The following is a 20,214-nucleotide window of genomic DNA, read 5'->3' on the forward strand; positions in this document are numbered from 1 at the left end:
GCTATTTCTGGACATTATCAGCAAGCATTTATTCTCAATGATTGTGTGAATAAAATAGAACAAAAGATATTATTAGAACTGTGGGGCCTACTTTCAAACTATTAAACAATTTTCACTTGCAACAAATTTCTTTGCTCTGGCCAGATTTATAGATCAGAACTTATGAATAATAAATTAACTGAATTATAGTCTTTTTCAATTCAACATTGCAATCTATTCCTTTACCTATTTATTTATTCCATAATATCTTAGAACTTTGTTTGACTTTGACCAAATTCAGTTTTTGTTAAAAGATGTACTTTCTTGACTAGTAGGCAAATCTACCATCTTGAAATAAAACTGCAATAAAAATGTTTGTGACAGCCCTCTTTGTAGTGGCCAGAAACAGGAAATTGAGTGGATGCCCATCAATTGGAGAATGGTTGGGTAAATTATGGTATATGAATGTTATGGAATATTATTGTTCTGTAAGAAATGACCAACAGGAGAAATACAGAGAGGCTTGGAGAGACTTACATCAACTGATGTTTATATACTTCAACAATATTATCTGATGATCAATTTTGATGGACGTGGCCCTCTCCAACAATGAGATGAAACAAATCAGTTCTAATTGAACAGTAATGAATTGGACCAGCTACCCCTAGAGAAAGAACTCAGGAAAATGAGTGTGAACCACTACATAGAATTCCGAATCCCTCTATTTTTGTCCGCCTGCGTTTTTTATTTCCTTCACAGGTTAATTGTACACTATTTCAAAGTCTGATTTTTTTTGTGCAGCAAAATAACTGTTTGGCCATGTATACATATATTGTATTTAATTTATACTTTAACATATTTAACGTGTATTGGTCTACCTGCCATCTGGCAGAGGGGTAGGGGAAAGAAGGGGAAAAAAATGGAACAAAAGGTTTTGCAATTGTCAATGCTGAACAATTATCCAAGCATATATCTTATAAATAAAATGCTATAATAATAATAAAAACATTTTAAAAATTTAAAAAGAAAAATAAAACTGCAATGGATAAGAATTTTCAGATGTTCTATTATTTCATTAAGTTGTCTCTAATGCATTGAACTTTGTAGATTAAAATATGAAAGTGGAGATAAGCTTAACATCAAATCTATTATAAAAGGGAACTAATATCCAATCATTCTGAAATTCATTTGGAATTATGCTAAGTAAATGAACCAAATGTTCATATCTTCTTACCAAGATATCTGCCATTTAGGGCATAGAATTGTGTTTCTACAGAGAGTAGTTTACAACTATTCTTGTTTAAATTGATGAATCAATTTTCTTTCAACCAAGGCCTATATTTTATTCAAAGGGAGAAGGAGCAAAGAATTAGTATTTTTTTCAGGAGGATGGAATTGCAGTTAGTTGAGGAGGTCAAAGATTAAGCAAAAAGGGGATATCATAAGTACCAAATTATTCATAGCAGTAGTTTTAATTTTGATATTAACAAAGAACTGGAAAGGAGAATATTGCCTATCTTTTGGAGAATAACTAAACAAATTGTAGTATATTAATATAATATTTTTGTACCTGCAAGAAATGATTAATATGAAGAATTCAGAGAAGCATGGTAAAACTTACATAACTTTATGCAAAGTGAAATAAAAATGATCAAGAAAATAAGATACACAACAGAGCAAAGAGAAAGAACAACAAAACTGAAACTGAATGCAGTATAAGTACAAAGTACAAACTTAGACCCAAAAGAGAGTTAAGAAAAAGTACTTCTCTCCCTTTTTTGCAGAGGTACAGCTATGGGGATGGTATCTTTTATATACTGTCAGACTAAGTTGATAATTTGTTTAATTGTTCTGAACTACTTTTTTTTGGATTTTTGTTGTAATGAATAACTCTGTGTAAGGGAGTAGGAAAGCTATATCAAGAAATAAATTTGCTTTAAGAATAAGAGAAATCAATAAAGACATTTTCCTCCCTCCAAATTTTTTTTCATTCTGAGCTTAACACACTCTCCCACAAAAACAAAACAAAGGCATTTCTATATACATAGCAAAATACAGAAAGTTTATGAAATTGTGGGTCTTCATTTAATATCACCACATATACAAAGCATATAATAAAATCTAAATATTCTTTTCAAAACTGACTTTGTCTATGCTTCCTTTTGAATTGCCCTCTGTTCTCTTTTATGCATTAAAAATGTTTAATGGGTCCTTTTTTTTTTTCATTATGATCCCCCAATGTAGACTTAGATATTTGAGCCCTAGTGACCTCTGATGCCCATGGCTTTAAAACAAAAAGTGTTTAGGGTAGCAGCATTTACTAACCCTCATTCCCAACTTATCTCAACCTCTCCTCTGGATGCAAATGGACCAGAACAAATGGCAATGTTACTAAAAACTGCCCAGGCGCTTCAGGATCACAAGGACCAAAAGTTCTCTAAAGCTCTTCCCCAAAGCATCATACTTTATAAGTGGGCCATGGGCAAGGGTCCTAAGAGCTCTGCTATATGACCACATCCACAGCCTTACCTGGCAACTAATTGCTTCATTCTATCCTCACTTTCAAGCTCTCCACAGCTTACTGCAGACTTCCCATTATTTGTTTCCCATAAATCTCTGATGCAACCCCTTTAGAAAGAAGGGTAGAAGCAATTAACTGGCCCCTCTGTCCAGAATATCCTTACTCTCCACCCCCTGTAATTCTCCTGCCTCTACATCCTGCTGTGTTGTTCTTTCCTATGACATTAAATGTATTTTTCTAAAGAAATGAGTGCTGTCTTCTGCCTTTGTAGACCTGTGTCCCCACATGGATCTATCTAGTTAGCTCTCACAGGGAGGCAAGAATGATATCTCTTGAATATTCCCTCCTTCCCCAACCCTTCTCCAAAGGAGACTGATTCCTGCCAGGAGGAAAAGCAGGAGGTTGGGACCTAAAACTGGTATTTTGTTCTCTGAGGAGAAATAGAGAGTACAGAGCTAGAATTATATCTGCTCCTTTAAATATTGCTAGTCTAGGTTCAAGCTATGCCCCTGAACGCTACTTATTGATGTAGAAGTATCCCAAGTTACAAATCCAAGGCTTGACCTCCTTCCAACCAAATGCTAGTTCCACAATGAATATACATTCAAAATAATAAATCCATTCATCCAAACATCCAAACAGATGGCATTCAAACAGAAATCAGAGCAAGAATCACATGAGAACATATCAGATAATATACAGGGTGAATGAGTTTTCCCATTGAAACCAAGAAAACTAACCAAGAGAGAGAGAATCTAAAAACCTCACCCAAGGAAACCTAAAGAAAAAATTGTCTTCTCTATCAAAGCCACAAGCTAGAAGACCAGTATCTCTCTCAACCTTCATTAATTCTGTACAATATAAGTGTAAAGCACCAACAATAAACAGCTTTTCAGTACCAAGTAAAATTCTGAGGCAAGATTTTAAAAGGATCACAAAAAAAGATCAAAAGAGTTTAGGAGTTGCTGGTAGTATTTTCACTTTAATGCTTCTTTTAAGAAATAGGGAAGAGATGAGGAACTATACTTGGAAATAATCTGGGCTATTCCCAGATGAAATAGTTACTAGGAAAAGTTCCCAATGGTGATTAGCCACTGCTGTTATTACTCTAATCAACATAAAATTACAAGATGACTGGGTTAGCTCCATTTGCCATAAAGCAAATACTTGATAGTCCATTTCCTTTTCTAGGTAAAAAATATCCAAACTAGTGGTAAAAGAAAATTTAAATGGTTAACCCAAAGCCGCTCAGTGCATCTGTGACAGAAAAACAATACTAAGAGAAAATTCTGACCTTACAAAGTCCCATCCCCTTGTTACATTGTCTCTTTCTAGTACAACATAGAACCTTGTAACAATATTGACCTAATCAAAATAGCTTTATCTTTCTTTCAGATAGTCAACAATTTACCTTGCCAGGTACAGTCTGTGAACCTGTCCACCTTCTGGTAGGTTTTAGCAAATAATAAACCCCGCTTCATCATGCAATTTGGTGCTGAACAAGTTAGTCATGTACTTTGGTTTCCATATGTAGTTGTTTCCCAATATTTTAGAATTGGGGAGACCAAAATGATCAAGAGATGGAGAGGATGGGGACATGTAGAGTATACTGATTTTTACAGGAATCCACAAATATTAAATCATTTTGGTTCTCTCCCTTTGCTATCCTATAGACCGGACTAAAATGGGTAAGGAAATTGCTGACCTGAGGTCCAGATTTGTCCATGCATCTATATTTCTGGATGTCCTAGAAGCATCTCAGACTCATCCTCTCTTAAATCAAACTTATTATTTTTCCTTAGAAACTATGAGCCAATAGTGTGATTTTGGCAGTCAAAAGAAGTGGATGAAATGTTTTGTTGATTACTTGTTATAGTGTCTGGTATGAGTTCAGAATTAGTCTAACTGTATAATTACCAGCTAGGAGAATATCTGGAATATTGGGTCCAGGTTTGGGTATTACATTCAGGAGAAGCATTGACAAGGTAGAATATATCCAAAAAAATATTGACAAGGATAGTTAGAGAAATCCACAAAACCTAATCATTAGACAAGGGGAAATTAGAATGGGGAATTTAGAGTCGAAGAACTGGCTCCCCCTTCTTATTATTAGATATTTCATGTCTCTAAGCCTCAAATTCCTTCGCTTTAAAATGGAGTGTTGGACTAGATTATTTCTAAGGTCCCTTCCTGATTTGAATCTTTTTTCTTATTGTGTATATAATACAATGGTTGAAAGAACTGGGATATTTAGGATGAACAATAGAAGGCAAAAGGGAGATATCCTGGCAATCTAAATATTTGAGGGAAAACTTGATACCAAAATCACAGAGAGCAAAAACAGAAAGAAAACTATAGCTCAATTCTCTAATGAATATTAACACAAAAAATTTTAAATAAAATACTAGCAAAGAGACTACATGATTGTATCATAGCTATCACATAATATGAACAGGTAAAACTTATGACAAGAATATGGAACTAATTAAATATGAGACCATGCCCATAACAAGTCACATAATTATATCAATAGATACAGAAAAAGCTTTTGATAAAACACATTATTCCTTCCTACTAAAAATATTAAAATGCATAGGAATAAAATGAGCTTTTCTCCAAATAAGTAGTTTCTATTAAAAACCAAAGCAATTATTTGTAACTAGAAGCCTTCCCACTAGATGAGTGGTAAAACAAGGATGTCCATTATTATCATTATTATTCACCAATGTACTAGAAATGATAGCTATAGCAAAAAAAGACAAGGAGAACTTGAAGAAATAATCATTGGAAATGAGGAAATTGCTGTTCTGAAATATGACATAATTAACGAACTCAAGAGAATCAACTAAAAAAAATCAAATAATTGAAAATAAAGTTGTAGTATATAAAATACACTCATATAAATCATCAGCATTTCTACATATTATCAATAAAACAGAACTTAAAATAGAAAGATAAATTTCTTTTAAAATAACTGCAGATAATATAAACCACATGGAAATCTACTACCAAGATGTACACAGTAAGTATATGAAGACAATTATAAAATACTTTTAATACAAATCAAGACAAACTTAAACAAATGAAATAACATTGATTGCCCTTGAGTAGGCTGAGCCAACATAATAAAAATGACAATTCTACCTAAGTTCACAAAAAATAACCTATCATATTCCTTTCCCAGTTGTGAACCAATCAATTGTTCCATTTGAGATTCTAACTGTTGCTTCTTGACACACATATAATTTCATCAGGATATAAATAAGATGATCTGGTACTCCCATTTTTTAGGACTCACTTCAATTTGTTGTGCTTCACACAGGCAAAGATTTAATATTGTCAATTAAGCAGAAGAAAATTTATTTCTAAAACTCCCTAGTTTTCTTCATAATCCAGTGAATATTGGCAATTTGGTCTCTAGTTCCTCTGCCTCTTTGAAAGAGGACTGCTGGTATTCAATATTGCTGAAGCCTAGCTTTCAAAATTTTAGGCATAAACTTGTCATGTGAAATGAGCACAATTGTTCTATAGTTGGAAGATTCTTTGGCATTGCCCTTATTTAGGATTTAGGATTCTAATCTGGTGACCATTCAAATGGATATCCCTTTTTTCCCCTGATGAATTAGTTTTTGCTGGTGTCAGAGAATTACTCTCTACTAATTTTTAGATATCTCTAGGCCTGCAATAGTTTTTTATACTAACAAGTCAATATTTTCTTTCCAACTTTAATTTCTAATTTAGAGCTTTGTGCCAAGGACAGGTTCTTCTCTAGTTATATTTTTAGGCCAACCACTAGTGTGATTGACCTGGCTTGGGTCTTCTGAGTTTCTTTGCTAGCTTCTATGTCCTGATTGTATAATACTAGATCTTTGAGATTCAAAGGGTTTGACCTTTAAGGCCATTTTCTGGAATTTCAGATTTGTATTAGGGACATTGAAAAACTTGTGCCTCAGTCTGAGAGCTGCTGCTCCCTCCTGTTCCTTAACTTTAACTCTTTCAAGGTTCCCAACCTGAGACTTTCTAACCACCTTAGAGTTTTCTCAAGAGGCTCTTCAATCTTGGTCACATAGACTAGTAGGCTACACATGTCTCTGGCCATAATGAAGCTACCCTGTACTAGTCCTGGCTTTGTTAACCACGTTTTTTCCTATTGCCCTCTGGCATTTGGCTTAACTTTTTCTTTATTGGATTTCTTGATCATTATTTGATCTTGTGTGAACTTTAGGGTTTTATTGAAGTACATGTGCAAAAGTATCCATTTAGGCAGCCATTTTGGTGAAAAGTTTTCTTTGATTGACATTCAAGTCTTAGATTATTTATGGTTGTTTATACTTTATCTTCAAGAAATTAGAACCATCCCTTTTTCCTGAGTGGACCCCACTTGGAGTATTAATGGCTACCTCACAGAGTTGGTAGAAGTATTGAATAATATAATATATTCTTTGCAAACCTTTTAGTGTTATGTAAAATTAGCTTTACTTTTATTCTGGGCATTTTAAGAGGTTTGTTGGTTTTTGTTGTTTGAAAACCTTCAAGTATCACATAAATATTAGTCTTATCATTATTATTCTGGGGGGCACATTGTGGGGTACCACATGTTGAAAAACTCAGGCATGTTCAACAGACAGAATAATGAGTAATACTGGAAACCATGTCATACAATGATCACTTGAAACATTTAATACCATTTAGCCTATAAAATAGAGGGAGACTATTGTTTTTAAAAAATCAATTGTTTTAAAAAAAAACTGTCACATAAAACATGGATTAGAAATATTCTGCTTTAGTGCAGAAAAATTAGGGTAAACAGGTTGAAAGAAAAGACAAGCATATTTTTACTCAACATGAGGAAGACTTTCTCAGCTATGGGATTTAACGAGAAATGAAATGGATTCTAATATATCCTAATGAACTAGTTCCTAACATTGTATTTGTCCTGAATGACCATTACTTTGGGGTAATCATCCTTTGGGTATCTATCTGGCTGACAAAGGTACTTTCAGTTCTACAAGTCTATTATTGCATGAAAATGAACTTTCTTCTAAAGAGAGTCTCATGACTGAAAACTCTGTTTCATCAAGGTTCCAATGCAGCACATACTGCTTTGTAATAGAAATGATATATTTATTAAATTGTGCATCATGTAGAGGCATTAAATTTTTTTTACTGCATTGCCTTCATAGGATATAGATAGGAAGAGCTAGGTGACACAATGGACAGGGTGCTAGATTAGGGAAATTTAAGTTCAAATTCAGGTTCACAATTATAAACTGTGTGACCCTACCCAAGTCATTTAACCTCTGCTTGTCCATTTCCTCATTTATGAAATGAGGATAATAGTAACAGTGAAAGAATCAAATGAGATAAAATTATGATATATTTAGCACATTGCTTGGCATATAGAAAGCATTATATAAATATTTATTATTATTAGTCAACTTATTTTGCTTTTTATCTTGTGATGTCTTTTGTGAAGGCAGTCATTGTTTTTGCAGATCTAAAGCTATTTATTTAAATATTAAAATCAATATAAATATACATAATTTAATATACAAAATATAAAAAATGTTTTTAAAAAGCACTCCTGAAGTAGTTTTTATTTTTAAAGAGTTTTAATGAACTCATACAAGTTAAAATGAATGTCATTTCAGAAAAATACACTTTTGTCACTTAATATTTTCTATACAATATACAAGAAATGTACTAAGTATAAATTATACATATATATATATACACATATAGGAATAACACTATCATAGATAATAGCTGATACTTAAAATATTAAATCAAATGTAGGTTATACACAATAGTTAAAACACTATTATCCATAGTCATAAATTATCATGTTTTTACTTATACTACATCTTTTCACTTAGCAGTAGAAAATGATAAAATGAAATCTAAAAACTAAGTTTTTGAAAATAAATTATTGTTATCTTCATGGTATTTTTATAACCACACACTTAAAATGGCAGGTTTTGACTGGTTTATTCACCTTCAAAAAACACTATTTGAAAGTCACATGCTTTTCGTTGAAGAGAAAAATGAAAATTATCTTTTGTTTTCTAAAGAGTTCTCCTTGCCAAAATTGGTTCAAATATAAGAATAAGTGAGATGTTATCACTTATACCTGTTTACACTACTAGGTATTCCTGAAAAAATAAATTAATATATAATGAAAAAAAATATGTTACAACAAAGTTCAATGTTATCAGTACATTGAAATCTTTTAAAACTGTAAAATTATGTTACCTTAATTTTTAAGATCCAAAGACAGTTGAAAGATATTCTCTCACTTAGTTTTAGTATCTGATTTTAACCTTTGTAAAAACTGTTTTCACAACTGAAGAAGCAACCAGTGTGCCAGATGGCTAGTTTCACTAAAACGTGAATTGCTTTTCAAATTTGTTTTTTGTTTTTCTAAATAATAGTTGGCTGATTTTTGTAAAAATTTTTGCAAAAAATTTATTTAAAAAATGATTTTGTAAAAACAAAAGGAGTTTCCTTAGGAAAAAAAATTCCTCAACCAACTGCAATTCCATCCTCCTGAAAAAATACTAATTCTTTGCTCCTTCTCCCTTTGAATAAAATATAGGCCTTGGTTGAAAGAAAGTTGATTCATCAATTTAAACAAGAATAGTTGTAAACTACTCTCTGTAGAAACACAATTCTATACTATAACTAAAATTATTCCTCAAATTAGCAAGTACTAGTAAATAAAAACAGAATTATTGAAACACTTGAGCCCACCTTGTCACCCAAATTTAAACCTTGAAGAAAACTTTGAAATCACTTTTTGCAATATCCCTTCCCTCCTCTTGCAAATGAGGGAATTGAATTAGAGAGTGAATAATTTACTTGCTGATGGCTAAACAAGTAGTAAATAACAGAGTTGAGGCTCAAATACGGATCCAGCTCCACATCCTATAGTTTTCCTATTGTACTATAGTCTAACATTGTTCATTCTGCCTGCCATCAGATCGGCTGGAAGCAATGGCTTTTTCTAGACTTATAACATCACTTAGTGTTCCCTTCTAGCAGTAAAACAATCATAGGTGTTTTAGTTTGTATTTGAAATCAACATCATTTGTTGGTGGTAAAATGCCCAAACCTAAACGAGACTGGTCTAAAGGAGGGTATTTAACTTGACAATCAACAAGTTTCATTTCAAAATAGGAAAGCATGAGAATCAAAAATTGTTTGATTTCATGAACAGCAAACAATCTTCCAGGACACAATGTCAGTCCTGATCCAAAGGGCATATAGTAATATTTTAGCTTGATGCCATTATAATAGAAGTTGGTCTTTGGTTTTCTATTTTCATCAAGGTAACGGTCATATTTGAAAACCTGCAATTACAATGGAGAAAAAAAATATCTCAAGAACTAGTTTGAAATAACTTTAGATTATCTTTAATCACACTTTGTTGACCTGAATTTTAAGGTTGTGAATTATATTTATCTCTTACTTCACAATGGTATTTTAGTTAACTCAAGAATATTACAATGGAGCTAAACTTATCCAATGACAAGGACAAATACACATGAGAAAAGATAGATAATAAGGCCTTTTAAATCACTCTCCTATTCTGTCTTTTCCTGGTAGATTGGCTTTCTGAGTTGGATTGAATTAAGAGATTGGAATCATGACCAAAAACCAAATGATACTATTAAAGTAAACACAGTTTCTTGGATATTGTGAATAAAAATTGATTGATGTTTCCCATTTTGGAGAAAACAAAGAAGTTTCAATCTTATCACCAGTACTACATCTATGACAGAACTATTTATATGCAGAAAGCTGACTGTCAGAAAAAAAATCAGGGAGAAAATTGTTCAGATGTTTTCATAATCCAAATTTTTAGCATCACACAAATCAAATATCTTAAAGAATCATCTATGCAATGCTATATTCTCAATTTGCTTTTGCTCCGTGATCAGTTTTGATAGTAGCTTTAAGGAAAAATTACTTACCAAAGGATCAGGGTAGATTTCTGGATCAAAGTGCAGCAGTTGGGGATAAAGAGCTATTATGTCATCCTTCCGTATGCTATATGACCCCTCTTCTAAGTGCAAAGTGAAATCCTCCTTAGCAGCTCGGATGTTCAAAGATGCACTAGAAAGTCGTAAAGCCTCCTTGATTATACTATCTGTATAATAAAGAAACCAAGTGTTTCAAGAACTTAACAAGGTATAATCATCTCATATAATACACAACAATTCAATTCAAGCATTTTGCAATGTAAATAGTTCTGACTTTGGAAAGAGATTATTTGGGTTGGCTTGAATCCTGGCTCTGACAATCTTTATGCAGCTCTAGACAAATCACTTAACTTCTTTGGGCCTCAGTTAATTTATCTAGGAGGGAATTGGACTAGATATCCTTTAATGTCCTTTCCAACTGTACTTCTACAATCTTATGAATATTTATTTAGGTCCTGCTGTCTGCAAATTCATAACAAAACTTAGACAAAATAAAAAGCAAATGAACATAGAAGATTGAAGTTAAAAACAGAATATGACAAGATAAGCTTTTCCTCAGACTTTTCTGACTCCTCTTTATCATTGCTCTGTTGTTAGTGATTATTGTACAACATCATTTGGATGAATTTTTGAATCTGAAAGTCAAGGTTCAGTGTGATCTTTGGATCTTTAAAGACAAAATTCCAGTCAATAAGAATTTGGACTTAATAATATATGGAATGATAATACATGATTATATGTGCATTATATCAAACATCTGGATAAAAAATTAAATTTCAGCCAATTATTTGTGAGTATTTATAAATATCCAGTTGTTTGGCCCTGGATAAACAAAAAAAAACTGAATTTTTCCATTTTTATACAGATGGATATTTTGGCATGTGCTTAACCTAAAGCTTGGAAAATTAATTTGTTACAGGCTTTACAAATGAATATTTGGAGTCATATAGGAATTCTTCCTGCCTAAAAAAAGCAATAAAAGTAAAAAAGAAATAGGTAATAAAAAACTAAAGGTTATTCTATATTAAGCAGAAAAAGTAAGCCTTGGCAGATAATCCTTTGCTCTCATTTTTATCTGTTGGTTGCCTTTTGATTGCTTTTGGTTGAAAGTCAAAGGTCTTGTCTTTTAAAGAATTTTTCTTATCATTGTCCAGTTCATTGAGCTGAATAAGATAGAAAGTAAAATATTGGGAAAATGTTCTGGCAATGCAAATGGTCAGCATACCTAGTACTGGCATATCATTTAGTTGCATTTGGCTCAGGCTTATAGGTTTGCCTTCAAAACTAATTTTTTGGCCAGAATTTTCTAAAGTTTTTCTGACTTCTTCAGTAGCTGCCTTCATTGCTTCTGGACTCCTATTAAAAAACAAAAGAAAGAAAAGATGATAGAATGTTAGTTTTCATTATGTCAAAATGAAATGTATATTGAAATGTTGATTTAAATTGGGTTGTTTTTTTTTTTTGTCTTCTTTAAAATATTTGGTCAAAACTAAGCGAATCCTGGGAAAATACATGATATTCCAATTTAGTTGTCATTGACTAGAAGTAATTTTGTAATATAGTAATATAGTATCGTCATTGAAATGTTTTGTTTCTCATAAGGGGTAGGAGAAGCTAAGTAGCTTATGAAAAGGTCTTACTTAAGATTTTAAAAAACCCTATAAGAATGTCATTCTATATGTCCTATATTATTCTGCAGAAGTTTCAAATAGAAAACAGTATTCACTTTTAAAACCCTATTTCCATCTTTTTTTTTAGCATGAAGAGACTGGGCTAGATCTTAAAATCTTTAAGGTTATTTTCCCCTCCTAGAAATTTATAGGAATAAAAATAGCAGATATCAATTTAGTGCTTTAGACTTTTTAAAGCACTTTATAAATATTATATCAATTAATCCTCACAACAACTCTGAGCTAGGTATTATAGCTATTGTTGCTGTTATTGTTGTCATTTTAAAGATGAGAAAACAGAAGATTAGGGACATTAATGACTTGCCCATGAAGTGCCAAAAAGAGTATTAAATAAAAGTCTTGGGACTCCATATCCAGAACTCAATCCACCATGCCTCATTGCCTCTCAAAGTCTATGATTCTATGGTTTCATCCAGAATAAGAAATTTTCTGCTGTTACAAAATTATTATGCAACAGCACTCTGAATTGCCAAAGGATAACTAACACACAACATTTCTCACATAGCTTCATTTTATGCATGAGTTCCATGTTAAGGGTGTGTGTTATAAAATAGAAGTTAGTTGACAAGATATATTTGGCTGAAGAGTATTATATGTTGCCTATGCAATTGTAAGGAACTGCAGCATGGTCAAGAGCAGTGGATTTGGTGTCAGGAGAAAGCATAATGTAGCTGAGACCCTAGGGCACATCATTTAATTTCTTGGAGCCAGTTTTCTTTCTCCTAAAAAAGAAGACAATCAATGTAAAATATGTAATCAGAAAAGCACTTTGTGAATTTCAAGGTGCCATATCAATGTAAGTTGTTACTTGTGTTAATTATACAATATTCATTTCATGATTTTACTTTACTGAAGAGTCAGTTCTTCTTTCTGATATTTGGACACAGAGTATTTTCATAGAATTTAAGAACTCTGCCAATTTCCTTGGGTAGTAAGCAAGCACATATTATATATGATGACTATATCATATATGTCAACATACATAATACATAAACATAAAGGAATAACATATAACAAAAATGTAAGAGGATAATGTATATATATGGAAAAGATTGTTTAAATTCTACAAGATTGACTAAAAGATGATAATGAATCAAGAGTTATATAATTAACAGAATGAATGATAAGAGCACAATGGATATTTGAGGGGGGGAAGTGAAAACCTATAAAAATGAAACATGACCCCAGTACCTGTCTGAAATATCCCTTCCTTTAAGATTTCAAGAGCATCTAGCCCAGTCCCTCCAAGCTAAAAAAGATGAACATAAGGTTTTAAAAAGTAAATGCTATAAAATGCATCATGGACTTAAATGCAGGCACTCTTATTTAGCTTATGGCTTTCAGTCCCTGATTGATGTTATGACAAGAATTCTAAGTATAATGCTAATAGTTGAAAAGGTCAATTTCCTTCTTTCTGCATCAATGATGTTATTTTACCTTATTGTGTGAAATAGGCACCAGAAAGTGGCAGGGAGTGTATTAGCTTGAGCTGCCCAAAGTAAGGCCAAGTGAGTTTTTGCCTTCTCCATGTCATCAAAGGTTGACAAGGTGTCATTTAGGAACATGCGGGTAGTAATCAGTTCTGAGATATTATCTCTCTTCTGTAGATTTTCATGCCTCAGGGTTTCAGCCAATTTCTCCCTTGCATTATGAGCATTCTTAAACACATGGATTGGAAGCCCTGCCACCAAGGCTGGGAATATCTTGTCAAATTGCTTGAAGTTATTAAGGCTGTTTAGGATGAATGTTCTCTGTACTTCTTGCCTTGTAAGATCTTTGCCAAAGAGAGTCAAATAACCAGCCTCAAACATTACTCTGTAGCAGAAGGAACACATGCCCTCTGTTACCCAGCTGTCAGAATTTGTTTTGGAAAGAACTGATGGCCTCATGACATATTGGAGATTTTCCATCATGGCTTCAGTAAGGGTATTCAAGGCATCCCCCTGCAAGGTTTTAATTAAAGTCTCATGTACATTTTCAGTAGTATTTCCATCACTGGGATCGATGCTTCTGTGCCCAAATGCCTGTCATCAAACAAAATATGTGTGAGAAAATGAAAGCCTAACATAATACCAGTGAATAAATAAGTTAAAAGTAGAAATGATAGCCAAGGATATTTGCACACAAAGCATGAAAAGCATAAAGTTTCAGAGGTTACAAATATTGTAAAGATGGGGAGTCTTTAAATTAAGAACCCCAAATATTCTATAGTCAAAGTGATTCTTTTATGTAAGTAAATTATTTCCTGAACATGCAAGGTCATATGTTTTATATAGGTTATAGAATTAGTAAATTATAATTTTGCTCAGAATTTATACTGTTCAAAAGGCATTACCTTTACAATTTTATTTCTCATACTTTGTGCAACATATTCTCTACTACAGCTAAACTGCTCTTCCTACTGATTCTTAGTCATACTTTATTCTGATATCCTTGTCATCCATGATTTTTTATTCCCTTGGATACCATTGCTATGCCTATTCCTCATTACTAACTATTCTTAGTTTCTGTCTTCATCTTGCCAAATTACTTTGAATTTGCTGTGTTATATTTTGCCTTTCCTTATTTGAATTTCTCATGGCAGAATATAAGAGGGTTGAGTCCTCAGCACTAAGGACAGTGCCTGCAATATTAGACAATGTTTTTAGATTCTTGTTGAATTTATTTGCAGCTTTGTTTCCTCTAAATAAAGCTTAAAAACATTTGGAACTTGGGATACACTGTCTTCTATTGTTAGTTATCTTTTATGTGTCTTGCATATGTCTTTTGTCCTCAACTACATTTTAAGCTCCTTGAAGTCAAGATTGCTTCTTTATATCTCTTACAACACCTAACCCAATAAACTTACATTTAAGGCTTTATGTTACTGTTGCTGTTATTATTTTTAATTAGCAATCAGGCATCATAGAAGTAAAATAAAAAAGATTACACCCTTTTTCGTGTAAAGCAATTTGCCTTCAACTTTCTGTAAGGCCTGACTTATTATTTATAAGCAACTTGATGTTGTGGAAAGGGTGTTGGACCAGTAGCTAAAAGGCCTGGGTTAGAATTTAGACTCTAAGGAAGCCAGGTGAGGCAGTGGATTGAGCCCTAGTTCTGGAGTCATTAAGAACTATATTCAAATCTGATATCACACGTTTACTAACTGTGCAACCCCTGGTAAGTCACTTTATCAGTCTCTGCCTCAGAGTTATTTGTTAAATTTGGGTGTTAAAAATAGCACCTACTTCCCAGGACTATGGTGAATATAAAATAAGTTAATATTTATAAAATGCTTTACAAACTTTAAAATGCTATTAAATGCTCATTATTGTTGTTATAATATGAGACTGTGGAACCACAATTCCTCTAAACTTTAAATTTCTCACTTATAAAATGAAAAAAATGTTTTACAAAGCCTTTAAGCACTGCATAAATGTGGATTATAAATGATAGCGATGAAGATGTCATGTAATTCATCATCTCAATATTATCATGACAAAAAACTCAATAACCCCAAAATGTTGTCATGACAAAATCTTGGAAGTCAGAGGATGCATCAATTAAAAATTACACAGCATGTAAAGATCTGAAAGGGTTGAGGTATGTATCTATGGAAAGAATACTCACATTGGCAAAACCATAGGATCAGTATCACAGTGATCAGTGATATTTATTATTTGCTCCTAAGGATTGAAATTACTCCTAGTTGGAAGTTTAAAAAAATTAGTGGTAGAGTAAGGGAACTTTAAGAGATTTTAGCAATATTTTAAATATATGATAGTTCAATAATTCAAAGGATTTCATCAATGAGGACATTCTCTTTATCTAATAGATGGCAAACTGTTCATCAATGAATTTTAAGCTCCCTAATGAAATTCTAGTATCTACCCACAGGCGTTTTCTGTCTACCATTTTACAGATGAATAAACTGAGATTGAGAGAAGTTAAGTGATTTGATTGTGTTCATAAATCTAGTCAATTTCAAAAATAAAATTTGAAACAAGCCTGCCACTGTTCCATCTTTGTAAATCATTGTGACTAAGAAAAAGTTTTTTAAATTATCACTGGTAGAAAGCCTGCCTATAAGAAGGCTTTCCAAATTTAGTTGGGTGGGCCTTCAGATTAGGAGAATCCAGTTTATTTCCCGGCCTCTTCTCAAAGACTTCTAGCTTGATGGACCATGTTAGAGCTTCTACTTTGCTGATTTCAGAGACTCCATAATGTTAGGATGAAACCTAAGAAGAGGTTCTTGTGGTAAAGGATAGAAATAGTCACATAGTCACATAGTCAACTGGATGTATATGAAGAACAATGCTAAATTGAAATGAAATTTTAAAAATTGATACCTTTGCAGAGGTAGCGTAGTTAATTTTTTTCCAGTCAAAGTATTTTCCATGCCGCAATACTGTATTGTATGAAAAAGGATTAGTAATAAAATGTACATATTTTCCCATTAGTTTGCATGTAAAAATATGACCATATTTCCTTTTTTTTGTCCTGAGGAATTCAAGTGGATTGACTCCAAACTGCAAAGCACAGCCTACATATGGAATTAGTCCATTATCCAGAGGTGGTTCTCCTACACGCCTGCAAGAGAAAAATACATACCAGAGAGGTTGAGCATGGCCAATTAATTTTTTCAAACCATAAAATTCAGTATAAGCTTTCCAAAAATCTGCTTGAAGATCTCGTATGTAAATGTGGTACTATTCTTGTATCAAAATATGTATTTGACCTAACATATATGCTTTCTCTTTGAGTGACCTCATTAGCTCTCATGGGTTTAATTAACATCTCCGTGTCCACTGCCAGATCTATATATCCAGTTCCATCCTCTCTTTTGATCTTTAACTTGCCTTAGAATTGACTATTAGACATTTTGAACTTGATGTTCTAGAATTGCCTCAAAACTCAACATTTGTAAAATTGAACTCATTATCATTTCCCCCCAATCTAGCTTTCTTCCAGACTTACCTATTTCTGTCAAAGGTACCAACATTCTTCCAGTTTTTCAGATTTGTAACCTTAACAAAATCTTCTACTCATTGGCTTTCCCACACATCCAAATCTTGCTGTAATTTCCTCCACATCTTGTAACTTATTCCTTCTCTCAACTTATAAAGCTACCTCTTTATTTCAAGCTCTCGTTATTTCTTACCTAGATTATTATATTAGATTTCTAATAGGTTATTCTACCTCAAGTCTCTTCTCACTTATGTCCACTTTATACACTACTGGAAAAATGATTTTCCTTAAATATAGATCCAATTATGTAACATGCCTGCTTCTTCCTATTACCTCTAGAATCAAATATAAACTCCTCTATTCAATTTTTAAAGCTTCCATGACCTTGTACAAATCTGTCAAGTCTCAGTATATATCACTAGATCTATATAGAAATAGAAAAACTTTGCATTGGTTGTTCTGAGTCTGGAATGAATTCTCCCCTCATAAAGGAACTCTAATCTCATAAAATCCCTCTCTTCTTCCAGTCACCAATTCAACCACTACATTCTAAAGTAATCTTTCTTGATCCCCTTAAATGCTGGTACTTTCCATCCCAAACTAACTTATACTGAGCTATTTTGTACTTATTTTCTATTTATTCTCCATCAGCTTCTTTATGTCCTTATTATCTCCATTATTGGAATACAAGATCTTTGTGATTAGTGCTTGTTTAATTGATAGTATTTGTATCTCTGTCACCTAGTACAGTCCCTGGGACATAATAATCATTTATTAAATTCTTGTTACTCACAAGTTATGATCACAGAGGAAGAAAACCTTCCCTGTGATTCTTCAAGACTGATTTTCTATCATTTGCACTATATCCCAAACAAATTGCTAACATATTTCTGGTTTCTTCTTATTACCAAAAGAAATTTTGGAATAAAAAAGTAACATTCTATAAAGCTCTACCCAATGCATTTAATATATTCTAGGTAAATATGTAAATATGACTGTACATGTAGATTTATGATCCAGAACACAGACCCATGTTTTTTTTTCAGTGTAGAGAATTGCTACTATTTATGGAAAACCCCTTAATCAATTCAGATCAGCAAATAATCTATAATTTGTATCCTAGAGAACTGCCTGGGATCCAAGGGGAAAAATAACTTTTCCCCACAGCATATAGGTCGTATGTGCTAGAGGCAGGATTTGAATTTAGATCTTCTTGCCTCTATTTTTGGCCAAACTTTATTCACTATCTCATGCTAATTTTATATATTCTTATGATCTATGCATGTGTACATGAGTTGTTTTTCATTTTTATTGATATATTTTCTTTTTCCATCACCTCCACTGAACATATCTATAATTAAAATGGAATTCTCACCTTATTGAGATCACTCCAAAGACTGTGAAGACTGCCCAGAGAAAACCTATGACTCTTTAGAAGCTAGTAAAAAGGACTTTAAAAATGAACAAAAGCTAGAAAACACTGGTGTCTAAGCAAAAAAGTAAACATGATATGATCTCAAGTATAAACAAGTCTCAAATGAAATAAACTTAAATGGAACATAAAAGTAAAACACTACTTACCTTCTCCTTATTCCAATAATAAGCCATAAGCAACAGCAAATTGCTACAACAATGCCCCAGATCAAAGATATTGATATTGTCAACATTTTGGAATCCTACAGAGAACTTCTGAGAAGCTGAAGAACCTGAATTCAAATGAATAAGAAAATGTTGGACAAAGACCTCAGCATAAGTTTTTTATATACAGGAGAACATAGATTCATTAACCTGAACTTAAATGGCCAAAGCAAACAATTTACTACTTGTTCTATCTGGATCAAAAAAAAAAAAAGTTGTATCTGCTGGACAGTTACTACTAGAGTGGCCTTGAACTAAGTCCATAGGTATAAGGAAAGGTTCCAAAACAAACAAAGAGCTGCAATACTTGATAAATTGAAGGTCTCTCTGAAATATGTTGACCTATCACCTAAGTTTAGCCACTGTAATTAACAGTACAGATTTAACCTAATAAATACAAATAAATGTGAATAATACTTTTTAGATTGAATTATATTCAGTAGAGATGTAGAATATAACACTTGGAGTGAAGAATGAAATAAATTATTTGGCAGCCTAATGAACTCAATCCTTTGATTTTTTTTATTATAGCTTTTTATTTACAAGATATATGCATGGGTAATTTTACATCATTGACAATTGCAAAACCTTTTGTTCCAATTTTTCCCCTCCTCTTCCCTCCACTCCTTCCCCCAGATGGCAGGTTGACCAATATATGTTCAATATGTTAAAGTATAAATTAAATACAATATATGTATACATGTCCAAACAGTTGTTTTGCTGTACAAAACGAATAGGACTTTGAAATAGTGTACAATTAGCCTGTGAAGGAAATAAAAAATGCAGGCGGACAAAAATAGAGGAGTTGGGAATTCTCTGTAGTGGTTCATAGTCATCTCCCAGAGTTCTTTCACTGGGTGTAGCTGGTTCAGTTCATTACTGCTCTATTGAAACTGGTTTGGTTCATCTCATTGTTGGAGAGGGCCACGTCCATCAGAATTGATCATCAGTAGTATTGTTGTTGAAGTATATAATAATCTTCTGGTCCTGCTCATTTGACTCAGCATCAGTTCATGTAAGTCTCTCCAGGCCTTTCTGAAATCATCCTGTTGGTCATTTCTTACAGAACAACAATATTCCATAATATTCATGTACCACAATTTATTCAGCCAATCTCCAATTGATGGGCATCCACTCAGTTTCTAGTTTCTGGCCACTACAAAGAGGGCTGCCACAAACATTCTTGCACATACAGGTCTCTTTCCCTTCTTTAAGATTTCTCTGGGATATAAGCCCAGCAGTAGCACTGCTGGATCAAAGGGTGTGCACAGTTGGATAACTTTTTGAGCATAGTTCCAAATTGCTCTCCAGAATGGCTGGATGTATTCACAATTCCACCAACAATGTATCAGTGTCCCTGTTTTCCCACATCCCCTCCAACATTCTGCATTACCTTTCCCTGTCATTCTAGCCAATCTGACAGGTGTGTAGTGGTATCTCAGAGTTGTCTTAATTT

At 32.9% G+C, this 20,214-nt stretch overlaps 1 protein-coding gene across 2 annotated transcripts; it reads right to left on the reverse strand.

Moving 5' to 3' along the window:
* Window positions 1–8,093: 8,093 nt before the first annotated feature.
* CYP7A1 (cytochrome P450 family 7 subfamily A member 1) lies at window positions 8,094–18,853 on the reverse strand. Of its 2 annotated transcripts, none has more exons than XM_074285395.1 (6): window positions 18,702–18,853; window positions 16,502–16,742; window positions 13,611–14,197; window positions 11,708–11,838; window positions 10,474–10,649; window positions 8,094–9,849 (listed from the first exon to the last, which is right to left on the reverse strand). In XM_074285395.1, exons 1-6 carry the CDS (start codon window positions 18,785–18,787, stop codon window positions 9,550–9,552), a joined length of 1,521 nt encoding a protein of 506 aa, XP_074141496.1. In that variant the 5' UTR covers window positions 18,788–18,853; the 3' UTR covers window positions 8,094–9,549. The 2 variants fall into 2 exon arrangements, with proteins under 2 accessions (XP_074141496.1, XP_074141503.1); XM_074285402.1 differs by having other exon boundaries at window positions 16,502–16,734; window positions 18,695–18,847.
* Between the last annotated feature and the right edge of the window lie 1,361 nt (window positions 18,854–20,214).

This window comes from Sminthopsis crassicaudata, chromosome 1 (genome assembly GCF_048593235.1).
Source record: "Sminthopsis crassicaudata isolate SCR6 chromosome 1, ASM4859323v1, whole genome shotgun sequence".
Lineage (NCBI taxonomy): Eukaryota > Metazoa > Chordata > Mammalia > Dasyuromorphia > Dasyuridae > Sminthopsis > Sminthopsis crassicaudata.

Coding starts and splice junctions, on each gene's coding strand:
- CYP7A1 (XM_074285395.1), bottom strand. CDS start 18,787: ATGTTGACAATATCAATATCTTTGATCTGGGGCATTGTTGTAGCAATT. Junction 14,198..16,501: donor ACTACGCTACCTCTGCAAAG/GTATCAATTTTT, acceptor GTTTGATGACAG/GCATTTGGGCACAGAAGCAT. Junction 11,839..13,610: donor TGCCTATTTCACACAATAAG/GTAAAATAACAT, acceptor GTTTTTTAATAG/GAGTCCAGAAGCAATGAAGG.